We start from the raw sequence: 16107 nt of genomic DNA on the forward strand, positions 1-16107 counted from the left end.
TCCTAGTTCTAGGAAGGTTAGTAACATTGTAGCGGTCATCACAGTTCATCTGTCCTTAAGATCCTATCTTCAGAAAATGGAAAAAGTGTATTCGCCGGAATCCAGAGCATGCGCGGAGGATGATGAGCCGCTGGGACAATATCTGTGAGAATGACCTATCTTGAGTCGGATGAGGAAATACATATATCACGACTCTCAATGCTCTAACGTAAGAAATATTGAACAGATGAGGAGGAAAATAATCGGACTTTTTATCAAATCTACTGTAGTTATCACGCTGAAAGCAGAATATTTACCCCAAATTACCAATCGGTTTAAATTTTCATTCAATCTTCTTAGATATTGTGTGACAGTCAATGGGGAGTGCTTGAGTTAGATGATTTTGATTTGGACGACCAACGAAAAAATCAATTTATTTAGAGAAACTGTGGCGTTGCCTCCAAAATCGACTTGTCATTTTTTGTGGCGTTATGTGAAGTCGCTTGCCCACGCAGATAAGCCTGAGACGATTAACGTCTTGGAAGCAAGACAAGCAGCAATAAAAGCAGTAACCTCGTATCGCATAGTAGACGAGATTGCCAAGGTGTACGGGTAACATTCGAAAACGTGATCAACCCGTGAGAAACACATAAATTGTCTATACGACGATCTTGACAGAAGCATGGAATAGAAAATCAAAACCCTGGGTGCAAAACTGCAAAAGTCATGTGCAAAACGGTAGATCGGAAGTACACAATACTCCTATTGGCACTCGATAGAAGAGACTGTAGGAACAAGATGGGAATTCTAACTGGTCACTATATGGTAGCGGCACACGATCGCAGGATGAGGTTGACAGATCGAGAAGACTGCAGGATATGTCTAGAGCAGGGCAATAGGGAAACAATGGGGAATCTCTTGTGCCTTGTCCCGCATTGACAATAATCATTTGTGGTCCCCAAGGTATGATACACTGGAAGAGGAATTTCGTTATTTGTTAAATTTCGAGCCAAGCGCAGGCATCGTAAAAGATGCTTTTACTCCTCATGGATTTAGTAACTGAGCTCCATCTCTATCGCAAAGGAGCAAAACTGGTATATGCGCGGCTTATTGGTCTACCAGATCAACCTAATCTGAAGAACATTTCTGTGAAAGTGTTTGTTGATTTGCAAGTAGATAAGACTCCTTAATGGGAAAACTAACAAGATGAGGCATAGTCTCGCCTTAAGCAAAAAAGAACGGTATCAGACGAGGGTTCAGGTGTGTAAACCAGAAAGCTATTACATCAAAAAAGCGAATACAGAAGATTACGAGATTCGTTCATATAAAAACATTTCGGCCTCCAAAGATAAAGCGTACACAATGATCCAGCTAAAAGTGATATTATGAAAAGTAATGACATCAACCATACTATATGAGACCACAGTTACGATAATGTGCCGCCAAAATTACTATGAGCAGTACAGATTATCCACATTGATGTTATCAGAAGCACGATCCATTTGTACTCACTAATTTTATCAGAGACATTATTACTCGACTTTTTGGTCTGAACTATTTATTATATCATGACTTTATCCTATCAGCTGATCACTCAACTTTCTCAACTCCTCACTCTTCTTAAGCCCTCTAATACTATCGTTACTTTCTGATGCTGCGAATAAGAGCTCTATACAAATTACAATTTCCTTAACGAATGAGCAAATCTAGAGAAGAAACGTCAAGTATTGACTCGATATTGATCTCCTTTCAAGAGTTACATTGCATAATTCTATTTAAAGCAACTGCAAATCCCTTAAATATATTTTGACAAAATCAAAAAAAAACACTTAAACAGCATAACGATTACAAAGCTCCACATTTTTAGCACAAAACATTCAAACTTGACGCAGAGCCCTAAGGACAATCGTAACTTTTAACCCATCGCCGGCAAAATAAAAGTAAACAGGCGCGCCAATTTGTAGCAATAAAATAAAAATAAGGCCGCGTTTAATTTTCTTGCTGTCAGGCAATAAACTAACGGCGCTTTCTGTAAGCGTGCGCACGCACTGACAATACAATAAACCCTACCCTGCACTGCCCTACCCTAAACTCAAACACAAATAACCCGAAAGCCGATAATAATCTGCATGATTTATGCGCCGAACCGAAATGCGCTGATAGCGTTCGAGGGAAGAAAAGCGAAAGTACTGGCTTGAGGCGAATTGTCAATATGTGGATATGTTATCGAAATTGGCGGTTAAGTAGGAAAAAGAAAGCAAAAACGAAAGCAATAACAATAACAATATAACACAATATGTTTGGGCAAAATTTATATGTGTGTCACAAAATTTGAGGCGATATATGGAGCAGCATGCGTCATTAATCTTGGTTAGCCCTTACTAGGGCAATCTGACTCTTTTTAAAGCATACTTCTAGGCGAGCAAACAAAAATGCCACAAGAAACGCCACAGAGCACCGCACATGAGCGTATGTGTGTGTGTGGATTATAAGAATAAATGTGCCAGACACTCCAAACGCACACAGATTATTTATTTTGTGTATGTGTGTGAATGTGTGTGTGCGTTAACCCACATGCTCGCATAGCCTTGGCGACCTTCAAAAAATAAATCAACTCACTCCCCACAAGCATTTTAATGCTACTTACACACACTAACACACAACTCTTATACCAGCACACATACAAACACATACACAACCTGCTTTTGTGGATCCTTCGAGCACGACGTGGAGCTAACTGTAAATCTGTAGGGCGCAATCAATAGGCTTAATCAAGCAATGGCCTTTTCTCGGCTTATTTCTTGCAACAGAAATGTCCAACGAGCGTATATACATATGTAGACCTACATATGCGTATGTGTGTTCGTTAAGGTGCTGGCTACGTTGAATGTGCTAATTGCTAATCAGACTGTGTAAAGCCGCATGAGAATTTTGTGGCGAAAAGCAATAAAATACAAAAACAATAACAAAATAACAATGGAATTAGTAACAGCACGCACAATTCACACACATAACTGTATAATTACAAGGCGCACATACAAACACACACTTATATACATACATATGATTTATCTCGTTTCTGTCGAGCATTGCATATAGAGCCACAAGGTGTAAAATTGTTCTTATAATCCAGTTATAATGAAATACGGCGAAAGTATGTGTGGCATGGAGAGATTTTGAGGACAAAATTCCCTCGGGCAGTTTAAGATATTCCATGAAATGATACGTTAAAGAATTTAATTAAGTGCATACAAAGTTAAGGATTTTTACAATAGATGAAAATATCTCTTGAATTATGGCAAATACATATAAATAAGCAGTAATGCTTTTATTTGACTATTTGTAATCGAAAATTGCCAATAAGCCTTGGAACCATAGAGATGCAGATTTTCGCTTATTTCGCTTTGTAAACCCAATATTTTGTACGTTTTTAACCCACTTCATTGATTTAAGACGTTTATAAGCTAATAAGAGAGTTATTGTTGAATATTTGTTATACATAACTAGTCTGCAAATAGTTCATAATGGATTAGTACCTCAAAAAAGTTCAAAAAATTTTAATATTTCGATGTTTATGTAGAGTTTGAGCGATTGTAAGCCAACAATTATATTTTTGGAAATTAATTACAATGTCACTAGTTACGGACCGACGGATTGCCGGCCGAGCTATTCAAACACGGCGGCGAAGAACTGATAAGGAGCATGCATCAGCTTCTTTGCAAAATATGGTCGGATGAGAGTATGCCCAACAATCTGCGCCAACTACCGTGGGATTAGCCTCCTCAACATCGCGTACAAGGTTCTATCGAGCGTATTGTGTGAAAGATTAAAGCCCACCGTCAACAAACTGATTGGACCTTATCAGTGTGGCTTCAGACCTGGTAAATCAACAACCGACCAGATATTCACCATGCGCCAAATCTTGGAAAAGACCCGTGAAAGGAGAATCGACACTCACCACCTATTCGTCAATTTCAAAGCTGCTTTCGACAGCACGAAAAGGAGCTGCCTTTATGCCGCGATGTCTGAATTTGGTATCCCCGCAAAACTGATACGGCTGTGTAAACTGACGTTGAGCGGCACCAAAAGCTCCGTCAGGATCGGGAAGAACCTCTCCGAGCCGTTCGATACCAAACGAGGTTTCAGACAAGGCGACTCCCTATCGTGCGACTTTTTCAATCTGCTGCTGGAGAAAATAGTTCGAGCTGCAGAACTTAATCGAGCAGGTACAATCTTCTATAAGAGTGTACAGCTGCTGGCGTATGCCGATGATATTGATATCATCGGTCTCAACACCCGCGCCGTTAGTTCTGCTTTCTCCAGACTGAACAAGGAAGCAACGCAAATGGGTCTGGCAGTGAACGAGGGCAAGACGAAATATCTCCTGTTATCAAACAAACAGTCGTCGCACTCGCGACTTGGCACTCACGTCACTGTTGACAGTCATAACTTTGAAGTTGTAGATAATTTCGTCTAATTAGGAACCAGCATTAACACCACCAACAATGTCAGCCTAGAAATCCAACGCAGGATTACTCTTGCCAACAGGTGCTACTTCGGACTGAGTAGGCAATTGAAAAGTAAAGTCCTCTCTCGACGAACAAAAACCAAACTCTATAAGTCGCTCATAATTCCCGTCCTGCTATATGGTGCAGAGGCTTGGACGATGACAACAACCGATGAGTCGACGTTGCGAGTTTTCGAGAGAAAAGTTCTGCGGAAGATTTATGGTCCTTTGCGCGTTGGCCACGGCGAATACCGCATCCGATGGAACGATGAGCTGTACGAGATATACGACGACATTGACATAGTCCAGCGAATTAAAAGACAGCGGCTACGCTGGCTAGGTCATGTTGTCCGGATGGATGAAAACACTCCAGCTCTGAAAGTATTCGACGCAGTACCCGCCGCGGGAAGCAGAGGAAGAGGAAGACCTCCACTCCGGTGGAAGGACCAAGTGGAGAAGGACCTGGCCTCGCTTGGAATATCCAATTGGCGCCACGTAGCGAAGAGAAGAAACGATTGGCGCGCTGTTGTTGACTCGGCTATAATCGCGTAAGCGGTGTCTACGCCAGTGAAGAAGAAGAAGAAGTTACGGACCAGTACACAACAAATTATTATTTTTTAAATAAATCACTAAAGTAAGACTTTATGAGGTAATATGAGAGTTATGGTTGGCAATTCGTTATACAAAACTAGTCTACAACTAGTTCTAAATGGACTAGTACTTCAAAAAACTCAAAAACTTGTAATATTTCCATGTTAATGAGCGATTGTAAGCTAACAAAAAAATGTTGGAAACTAACTACTATGTAACTAGTTACGGTCCAGTACTCAACCAATCATTATATTTTTAGTTAATCACTGAGTTAAGAGCTTTGGGGTTATAATAATGAGATATTGTTGACAACTGGTCAGACATAACTAGTCTGCAACTAGTTCGTACTGGACTAGGGCCGCAAAACATTCGAAAATTTTTAATATTTTGATGATTATGTAAAGATTGAACCCTTTAAGATAGCAAAAATTTTGTTGTGAATCTAACTACAATGTAACTAGTTACGGACAAGGGCACAACTAGTTATTATTTTTTAATTAATCGTATGAAGTTTAAAAAGAAAATTTTTATATTTTTCTCTAAAGCAAATAACATTATTAACAAATTCTGAAAGGTGTCTTTAAGCTGTTAGGTTTTTTCTATGCCGCCCTCTTAGCTACATTGTACACATAGCCTAAGGCAGAAGACTTCTCTATGCATGTAAATTGCGACTAATTTTTATTTTTCGCTTTCTTTTTTTCCTTGAAAGACAATTAACCCCTTCGATCCGAACCGGGACGTATGTGTCCCGGTGTATTTTCAAAGGTTCTTAACGTATAAAATAAATGATTACAAAGGGTTAAATTAGTCCCATTTCGTAGCTCATACTACTCTTAACGGTATTTGTTTTCATTCGTGGTATTTTAAATAGTAAACACGTCTTCATTTGCTAAAATAGAGCTAATGGTTGGACGCGTATTGATTATGCGAAATTTTCCGGATCGAAAGGGTTAAAATTTAATCACGTGCTTTAATCAGCGCAAAGCGAATTGACTGAAGTCAAAACGAATACCTTAGCAACAACAATTAACGTAATTGCAACAAACACAGCTGTAGTGCCACTGCAGAGGCACTTGTAAATAGGGTGCTCCCTTGTCAGCAACTTCCGCCTCCCTACACCAGTGAGACCACCCACACGCCAGCAGTGTCTGTAGCACAGACTGTCGCCTAAATAATGTATAAATAAACTTTTTAATTGTCACTAATTAATGAAGCAAATTCCCTGTCAAGAGCACTGTCACAACAACTTAGCGGAGAGGAAATGTGGCACAAGCAATAAAGCTGCAGCCAATGCCTTTTTATAAATTTGTTGGTGTGTGTGTTGCTGAACAGCAGCCGCTTTGAGAAAAACAAGCAGTAAACTCCTTAAAGCGCGTTATTAATCGTGTCGGCTGCCGTTTTATTGCCTCACCACTTGTGCGCTTGCAACATACAAGGCGATTGTTGCATGATGCACTCAAGAACCAAGAGTAAGGAGTCGAGCGTGAAAGGGCGCAACTTATAAGTGGTGACAAAGTAATTTGCATATAAACAGCAAATACAAAGCGGGAACAATAACAAAAACAAAAGCAATAACAACAATTTGCGTATTGATGCCAATATTTCGTAGCAGCAACAAAAGCACTGAAGAAAAACAGTAATAAAACCAAGAACGATAAAAAAATACAAAAACCCCCAACAAAACAAGTACGAAATTGCAATAACAATACAAACTAGCATTTTTAATGGGCTGTCGTCCATTAAAATTCACGCGCTTATGTTCATTATGCAACGCGCTGTGCAAACAAAGCGGCATGCAACAGCGCTCCAGAGGAAATATCAGCAAAAACATCGCTGCACAAATATTGCCAATAATAGTCATTATAATTTGCATACTGTCAGGCGCATTTGCAACAATAACAGTAAACAATGTCATAATGCTTTGACATTTTTGCCATAAAAACCGCTTTTTTCCGCGCGAAACGCGAACCATTCAGCCAATGACAATATTTCGCAGCTGATTGGCAGCATTGGCAGGCACAATGCAGCCATCAATTCAATTAAAGTGGCCGAATAGAGCGTGGCAGCAAAGCGAAATGAGCAATTGCAAATCCAATTAGACTTATATTAGCTCATATACGAACTAGTTTGTAACTAGTTGCGGGAAAACAAATTTGAACTTCTGTTTAATTGCTTTCGATTCTACTATAGAAGTACATTAATTCAGAGAGGAATCCAATTAGAAGTATGTATGTAAGCTTAACGCGAACTAGTTTGTAACTAGTTACGACGAAAACAATTTTCAACTTTTTTTAGATGCTTTCCATACTACAATAGAAATACATTATTTTAGGTAGGAACTAATTTGAAACCAGTCTCAAGGTAACCATTTTTGGACCAGTACTTTAACATTCTACTTAGTAAAAAAATTGAAAATAAATTGTTGAAACAGCTAAAATAATAAGAAACTAGATTTATTTATGGCAGCAAAAAACTAGTTTTAGTCATTTACACTTATCTTAGCTCAAACACGAACTAGTTTGTAACTAGTTACGAGAAAACCAACTCTCACGTGTGTTTTAGTTGCTTTCCATACTACAATAGAAGCACATTGTTTCAGATAGTAACTAATATGGAACTAGTTTCGAAGTAATCACTTTTGGACGAGTGCTTTAACATTGTACTGCCATGTTACCATGTTGCTAACCACAAGATTAGTAACTTTGGTGTAAGAGAGGAATAAAATACACTTTCAATGCTCTTTTTACGAATACTTTTCGGTAATTTAAAACAGTAGTTTCGAAACTAGTTTAAAGAGACATCAAAATTAATGATGCGGTAGATCTGGGGCTTTGTTTTTCACTGTGCAGAATGCGGAGTCATCTATACCGGTATAATGAAGCCAGATCTAACTCCTGACCCACGATCATATGACAGGAAGGAGTGCCACAAATCGTGATGCGAGTTAAAATCGTCACATACCAATCGGTTCTTACCACGGACAAAGCATCTATGTCCCGATCATTGGTTTCTTGGATTACAGCTATCGATGCCTTCCCGGCTCATAAAACTAACCAACCCTCGATCTTGCTCTATAGTTCAGTAGTAAAAGTCGTGGTCGTCGCGGTAAATTGGTAGAGATCCTGCAAGTGAGGGACCACTGTACCCAACGGTCATTTCATCTGCATTAGCCCATGGAGCTGTTGTTGCTCTTGACTGTGATTTGGCAACGCCATTAACGGTTGTTGCGGAAAGAAACTCCTACAAGAAAGCGAGGGAACAAACGCACGCAGCCAGTGCAAGGCTTCCGTCCCACTGCAAGGTCTAACACGCGGCACAGATGGAGCGAGGGATCAGGAGTTGTCTTGTGACCACCGCCCTCGATTATGATTTCGTAGAGGTCGGCCGCTCGACGTTATAGAGATGGAATTATGTCGAAGCATTTTGGTGCACACGCAGCATAAAATCTCTTCCTAGCCAGGGTTGGACTCAATATCAGCCCGAATAAAGAGCAACTCTGCGATCCAAACAGGGATAGATTCTCAAAATAACAGTTTTAGTTGGATAAAATCTGGTACAATCCCGGCATCTTTGAACCGGCTGCTGTGGGAATTGCGGAAGTCGCTCTGGGGATCGATTACGGGAACAAGAAGTCCGAAATTTTGCAAAATGTATCGACGGATATTTAAGGACAATAAATTTCGCACACTTTTTCTTCACTTATTTAATAAAAGAAATGTGTTCCAAAAGAAACCACTAATAAAGTGAGTACTAACCTGAACATAACTAGTTTTTAACTAGTACAAAACAAATCAGTTTTTAGAAACTTATGTATATATTTTCAACATTTATGCAGCGAAATTGCTGGGTATACTTTCAATATTTGTCAACCATGGAAATTTGAGCCTATTTCCCATACTGCTCGGCCACCAAAAAACCACACAACGCACCATAACGGTTTATATGTTGATAACTTTTTGTTGCATCATAATTGTATTGTATATTTTTAGGCGCTTAAATGCAAATTAGCTAATTGAATTGTGTCTATGTGTGTGCGTGTGTGTGTCGGAACAAACGAGGTCTATCTCGTTGCTTAATCACGCCTCCGTTTTGCCCCCCATTAACAGACTGAATTTGCTTGCGGCCAAAATTTGGCATATAATGGCATAATGGCGGGTACTTTTTACCGTGTGTGTGTGGTTTTGAGCGCTAAAATATGCAAATGCTTGTAGGCGCAGAGCGCGCAAGCGGCTTGAGGTTTGGTGATACTGAAATTTATGCGCACATTTGGTAAGCAACTTTATGCGGGAACCGTGCGCCTGTTTTATTTTGAATTTAATATTGAATTGTAAGAATAACGGTGATATAATTTGTATAAAAAACATTGTATTTATAAAAATTTTAATTTGAGGTTATGTGCGCGCATTTTCACACTGTATTGAAATCATGCACTCCAACGGCTTAATTAAAATGCAGTTATTTCAAAATATTGTATAAAAATGCGCGTCACACCTCAGCGCACTAACTGTGAAAGCATAAAAATACAAACAATACATTTTAATTTAAGCGTTGCTTTAGCGCTCGCATATCGGCATTGTTGCTTATGACTTGGCGCTTATCGACGGCGAATTTATTTATTTTAAGCCTGCAAAGCTATAAAAATATTATCCCTGCATTTACGCTATCTAGCCATTTGGCCTCGCGCTTATTTACTCACCATTATTGCCGATGCTGCCGCCGGCGCCTCCGCTGCCGCCACTACCGCCCCCGCTGCCCGCGCCGACCGCCAGCAGCCGCTCGCTGAGCGCGATAATTACGAGCGCGCGACACAGGAGCAGCGCTGCGGCGCATGTCATTTGGCGCGCACATCCCAGGCGGCGCGTTGACATTGTGGTCGGATGCAGTTTCATAGTTGGACAAGCGCGCCCTTGTATGTGTGTGTGTTTGTTGACGTGTGTCTATGCGCCTGACCGTTGGTTTGTTGACAAAATTCTGTTGCAAGCAGCAATACAAAGCGTTGTGGCGCTTTTTGACTCCAGCTGCTGCTGCTACGGCTGCCGCTCTTTATAAACAATTTCGAGTTGCCACCTTATTTGTATTTAATTAAATTATGGCAAAATGGCCGCCGCAATTATACCGACACACGCGCGCGCAAGCTGTGCTCTTTTTAATTACTTTGTTAATAATTTTTTAATGGCTTTTATTTATTTCAACGTGACTGCCGCTTTGTTTTTGTACATACACACACTGCCACACTTACATATGCAGTTGAGCGTTTGATTTTATTTTCATTTCAATATTTCACATTCGCCACAAACAAATTGGTTTTATGCGCATTTCTCATGTTTTATACATTTATTCTATATGCATATTACATAATGATGCGCGCATGTGCCTGTGTGTGTGTGTGTTTGTGCGCACCATCGCCGATTGCTAATTACTGACCGATGCAATCACTCGATTAACTTTTTTCCGCCACTTGAATGGTCAGCTCTTATTGCGTATGCATTGCATTTGTTTACTTGAAATGCTGGCGTTCTGTTTCTCTGTAGGTTTTTCATTAAATGATATTTTAATTGGTATGCGTTGCCTTTTTCCGCTTGCGTGGCGCGAATTCCTTTGCGCTCTTCAACAGTGGCGGGCGTTTCTTCGCGCTGCCTTCAAATTGGCGTTTAACATAATTGGCTGGCGCATTTGTGGTTCAACATTTTAGCATTTATTCAAGCAGTCATGCCAAGCACCTTTGCTGAGGTCCACACTGAAAATTAAAATGCAAAAATATTATTAGTTAACTGTTATTTACTGTAATTATTTGTGTAAAAATATAGAAAGCAGCTTGTCAAATAAAGTCTTGTAATTTTTTTTAGTTGCCGGTGAGAATTTTCTGTTTGAATTTAATAAAAAAAATCAACTGGACTCAAAATAACTACTTTTGGACTAGTTCAAAATTTTGCAGTTTTTGAAATAACGAAAAACCTCCAAAAACAATTACTTCTATATTTGTTGTAACAAAGTGACTACTCGTGAACTAGTTCATGTACTTATATTAATAAACGATTATAACTCCAAAAGCATCGATATATGTAGGTTCTCAGTAACTCAGTAAAAAAGTAAGTAGTGGACTAGTTATAAATGGAACAAATGCTTAAGCTAATTAACAAAACTCATGTAACAGTTATTTCCCTTTTTTTTTTTTAACTGGACGGAAAGTTACTAGTTCATATATTAATATTAAAAAAGTAACAAAACTCCAAAAGATATAGGTTTTCGGGAACATTATTTAAGTTCGCCATAAGTACATATGTTTGCTATTTTCAACTAATTAAAAAGTTCCGCGTTCCAACTGTGCTCTAAGTAACTACTTTTGGACCAGTTTGAAACGAACCACTGTATTTTATATTGCGATAAACTCCAAAAACAGTTGTCTTTTAAATTTTAATTTCCAACTGGTCTCAAAGTAACTAGTCCTTAACTAATTCGTATACTTATATTAATAAACGATCATAAATCCAAAATCAACGATTTGTGTAGGTTTTCAGTAACTCAGTAAAAAAGTAACTACTTTCGAACTAGTTAAAAATTTGTTATTTATTTTAACTGGGCTAAAATTTCATAGTTTCTATTTTAATATTGAGAAAAACACATAACTCCGAAAGACACAGGTTTTCGAGAACTTTATCTTGTTCGCTATTTTCACCCAATAAAAAGTTTCGAGCCCTAACTGAGAACAGTAAAAAACTACTTTCGGACTAGTTTTAAAAAAAGGAAAAATGTCCAAAAATGGTTGTTTTTAAGATTTACAACTGGACTCAAAGTAACTACTCGTGAACTAGTTCATATACTTATCTTAAAAACAAGTTTAATGCTAAAAGCATTCATATGCAGGAGATATTTAGTAAATTTATTCTTGTTCTACGTATGAGCATTTGCTAATTTCACGTAACAAAAAAGTTTTGAGTTTCAACTGTTCTCTAAATAACTAGTTTTGGACTAGGTCCAAATAGAAACGGGATAGCAAATTTTGCTAACAAAACCGAAAAAAGCTCTTAAAACAGTTATTAATTATTTTTTGCCAAACTGGACTCGAAGTAACTAAAGGGGAACTAGTTTATATATTCATATTAAAAAACGAACATAACCTCAAAACTATCGCTATTTGAATGTAGGTTTGCAGTAGATTTATTTTGGTTAGTCTCTATTGGAATTCTAACTGTTATCACCTAATAAAAAAGATTTTAGCAACCAACTGTTCTGAAAGTAACTAGTTTTGGTCTAGTTTTACACGAAATAGTTGCTTTAAATAACGGACAAACCTCCTAAACCAATTATTACTATTATTTGCTAAACTGGTCTGAAAGTAACTACCCGTGAACTAGTTTCGTCTTTAAGAGTTGCTTTAAAAATAAAGAAAATAACACCAAAAACAGCGATTTATGTTTTCAACAAGTCTTTCTGTAACTTGGGTACTAGTTCCAAAGCTACGACTTAAATTAAATTTTGAAAATTATAAATATAAAATTTTCATAAAAATTTTACTGTCGTAGAACCAAGTACTTTCGTCCATCAAAAATACACTTTACAAAAAGAAACGACTACATTTCCATCCTTAAAGCAAATCTATACAGATTTCGGCCGAAGAACACACAAGCTTATGACTACCGTTGCATATAGACTCATATTAACCAGCCGGCGCTAATTGAAATTTACACTTTTTTTTGCGGCTGATTTCCTTTTTCCCACAAGTTTCGTGTGTACGCGCCGCATTTAAGCGGATTAAACGCTGAGTCGCAGACAGCAAAATAGACGAAAGTTGATCAACACATACATACGTGTCGAGAAGAACAAAAATTTGAAGTTGAAAGAAAAACGTGAAATGAAATTCGCGGGAAATATTACCGAATCTACGAGTCCAACGAGTCCACGTTGATAGCGAAATAAGAATGAATTACTTCGTGGGATGCGTTAAAGAGCAGGGATCTGATAGAATGTCGTTAATACCATGGCATATAAGGTTAGGATGAGTAATTAAACAATTTAAAAAACATAAAAATGAAATATCAAAAATTATTAAAAAAATAAAAATTCTTAAAATTATTTTTAATGTAAAAAATATTGAAGAGAAGACTAAAACACAGTAAATAAATGAAATATCAAACAAAAATAAATAAAAAATATAGAAAAATAAATACTAAACTTTTATTTTTTTTTAAAGCTGGTGCAGCAAAAATTTTATTTAAAAAAAGTGATCCACGGCATCCTACACATGTCCTTAGAACCCCTCTAAAGGGAAACCTCAAAACTTTGTATTTAATGTCTAATTTGGTTCGCTCTCCTTTCGCAGTGGTTATTCTCAATAAAATATATATATATTTTTCAGCATAACTACTCCATGTACAAATTATTTTTATATTTTGCACTCTTTTCGACAAAAGTAGTATATAATCCCACTAAATTAATTTACATTTAATTTATTAATTCCACAAATAGCCTTTAAATCAGTTTTTAATGCCATTAATTAAAGATTAGCTGCAGAATGCCTTTGATGGTTTTTATATAACGCTATATGAATCATTAATTGTTATGTGTATTGGTATTGGTTTCTGACAATGCACATTAAAGCCACAATTTAATTGTCATTTTTTCAAACTCCTCAATAAAAACATTAATTTATTGAAACTATTGTGTTATATATTCGACTAGATATAAATATACAGTCCCTTACGTAAATGAACTCAGTTTACTCGCTATACTAACTTTACTCGCTTTAATAACTGTACTTGCAGGAAACATTGTAGAAAACATTGTATTAATTGTACTCACTATACTCGCACACTTACTTTACTCGCTATGCCATTCAGTCGCTGTACTGATCATACACGCCATAAATATTTAACTCACCACATTCACCACACTCGTTGAACTAACTAGTACAACTATACTATCCCTGCTGTATTTACTGCACTCATCATCCTGGTTATACTCGCTAAACTTAATTTACTCGCTATATTAACTGTACTGCATATATTCTCTGTACTCGTTATATTCACAGTATTCACCAAACTTTGAGTACCCAATATTTTAGTTGTACTAAATATACTAGCTGTACTCCTAGCTTTATTGCCAAACTCGCTAGCTCATTATAGTCGCTATAAATACTTTACTCGCTATACTCATTATACGCACAGTTGTGACCATACCCGCATACTTATTTTACTCGTTGTGCTTAGCATCATTGCTATGTTGGCTATACTCGCTAAATTCACTATACTTGCTGAACTCACCTTACACATTATATTAACACTAACTCTACTAACTATATTTTCTGTACTCACTATGCCCGCTATACTTATTTTACTCGCTATACTTGTTGTGCTCAGTATCCTTGCACAACATTTGCTGTACTCGCTTTTTTCACTATACTCGCTGAACTCACTTAATACGTTATACTAACTATGCTCGCTGTACTGGTTATATTTTCTGTACTCGCTATGTTCGCTATAAATAATTTACTCGTTACACTTAATTTACTCGCTACACTTAAATTACTCGCTACACTGACTTTACTCGATACATTTAAATTACTCGCTACACTGACTTTACTCGATACATTTAAATTACTCGCTACACTGACTTTACTCGATACATTTAAATTACTCGCTACATTAACTTTTCTTGCTATGCTTACTGCACTCGCTGATACTCACTTTACTCACTTACTCGAACTACTCACTACTCTTTGTACTCGTTATCTTCATACAACATTCAGCATTGCTCCTGATCATTTTTGAAAGTAACTGTATGCATGAAAAGTGATATATATAGGCTATCGAAGTAGTGACCAAACTATTTTAAAACACCCACTCGCTCACATCTACTCCCATGTAATCGACATCATAACACATGAGTTTAATCATCACTGCCAACAACATCATTAACAGCATCAGCATTATTACCATCATCAATATTATTACACTGACAATGTTACTAAAATGTCCATAAATAATTTACAACTTTTAATTAAACGAAAATTTCAAATTAAATTATTTTCAATACAAAATTCAATTGAAGAGCTCATGCGCAATAAAGTAAATAATGCCACTTTATTTGCTTTTGCTGTGATTTGTGAGGGCAAATAAGCGCCTCTATTAAATATTTAATATTCGGTTGTAATTTTACATGTAAAGTGAGCGGATGAAATTGGCGAAAATTGTAAAATTTAGTTAGTAAATTGAAATAAATGAAATAATAAAAGTTGGCAATTTTCATATAAACAAAATATAAATTGACACAAAATGGAATGAATAAATGAAACGAAAGGAGCAGTCTAGGATAGAAATAAGGAATAGGAGGGTATAACATCTAGTCGAGAACAGGAAAGTAGACTATAGTATAACCTCAAATAGGTTTTAGCCCTGTCATGATGGATGTGTATGATTTTCGGTTTTAATCGGCAGGCAAGGAATGAAGCCAACAACTTCTGTGTTGACCCCAGGTTTCAGTACTGAATTGAGAAATAAAAACTGAAATCATGAAAGTTTTATGAAAAAAAGTCCTACTAATTACTTGAATCTTATACAGTGTGTGGAGTATGCTACAGCTTAATCGAAAAAGCGTCTTAATCGAAGTATGTCGGTAACAAATTTCATGACAAATATTACAAATAAACGTAAACGTTGTCATCAGATCCAGTAGCTGTATATTTTCGATACTAAAAACTGAAATATAAAACCATCTCGCTTAAGTCTGTCTCATTTCTGAAATTGTTAGACCGTTTCATGATCTCGACTTCGAGAAAACCTTATATACGACCAGAGAACTGTATAGATCAGCTTCAATAGGCAATTGAACGAGCTTTTATTTCTTTTGTAATGATGGTCTCTATTTTATACTACAAATGGACGGTTCTTTGTATTGTCAAATAAAAGCAGAGCTGCCAAGAAGACTGGTTACTAAAAATCATTATACTCTAAAAGATTTGCTATAAAGTTGGAAACAACCATAAGAAAATGACAGGGACCATGTAAAATAATATATAGGTATGTATAAATGAT

At 37.0% G+C, this 16107-nt stretch overlaps 1 protein-coding gene across 2 annotated transcripts in view; it reads right to left on the reverse strand.

The window, feature by feature from the left end:
• LOC105232340 (interference hedgehog) overlaps positions 1 to 16107 on the reverse strand; it is a 224120-nt gene that overhangs the window by 194204 nt on the left and 13809 nt on the right. For both annotated transcript variants that reach the window (XM_049459116.1, XM_011213992.4), the window contains exon 2: positions 9774 to 10814. In XM_049459116.1, coding sequence (XP_049315073.1) covers positions 9774 to 9966 — 193 coding nt within the window. In that variant the 5' untranslated portion in view covers positions 9967 to 10814. The remainder of the gene's footprint in view (positions 1 to 9773; positions 10815 to 16107) is intronic.

The sequence above is a fragment of the Bactrocera dorsalis genome, chromosome 1, assembly GCF_023373825.1.
Source record: "Bactrocera dorsalis isolate Fly_Bdor chromosome 1, ASM2337382v1, whole genome shotgun sequence".
In the NCBI taxonomy this organism is placed as follows: Eukaryota; Metazoa; Arthropoda; class Insecta; order Diptera; family Tephritidae; genus Bactrocera; species Bactrocera dorsalis.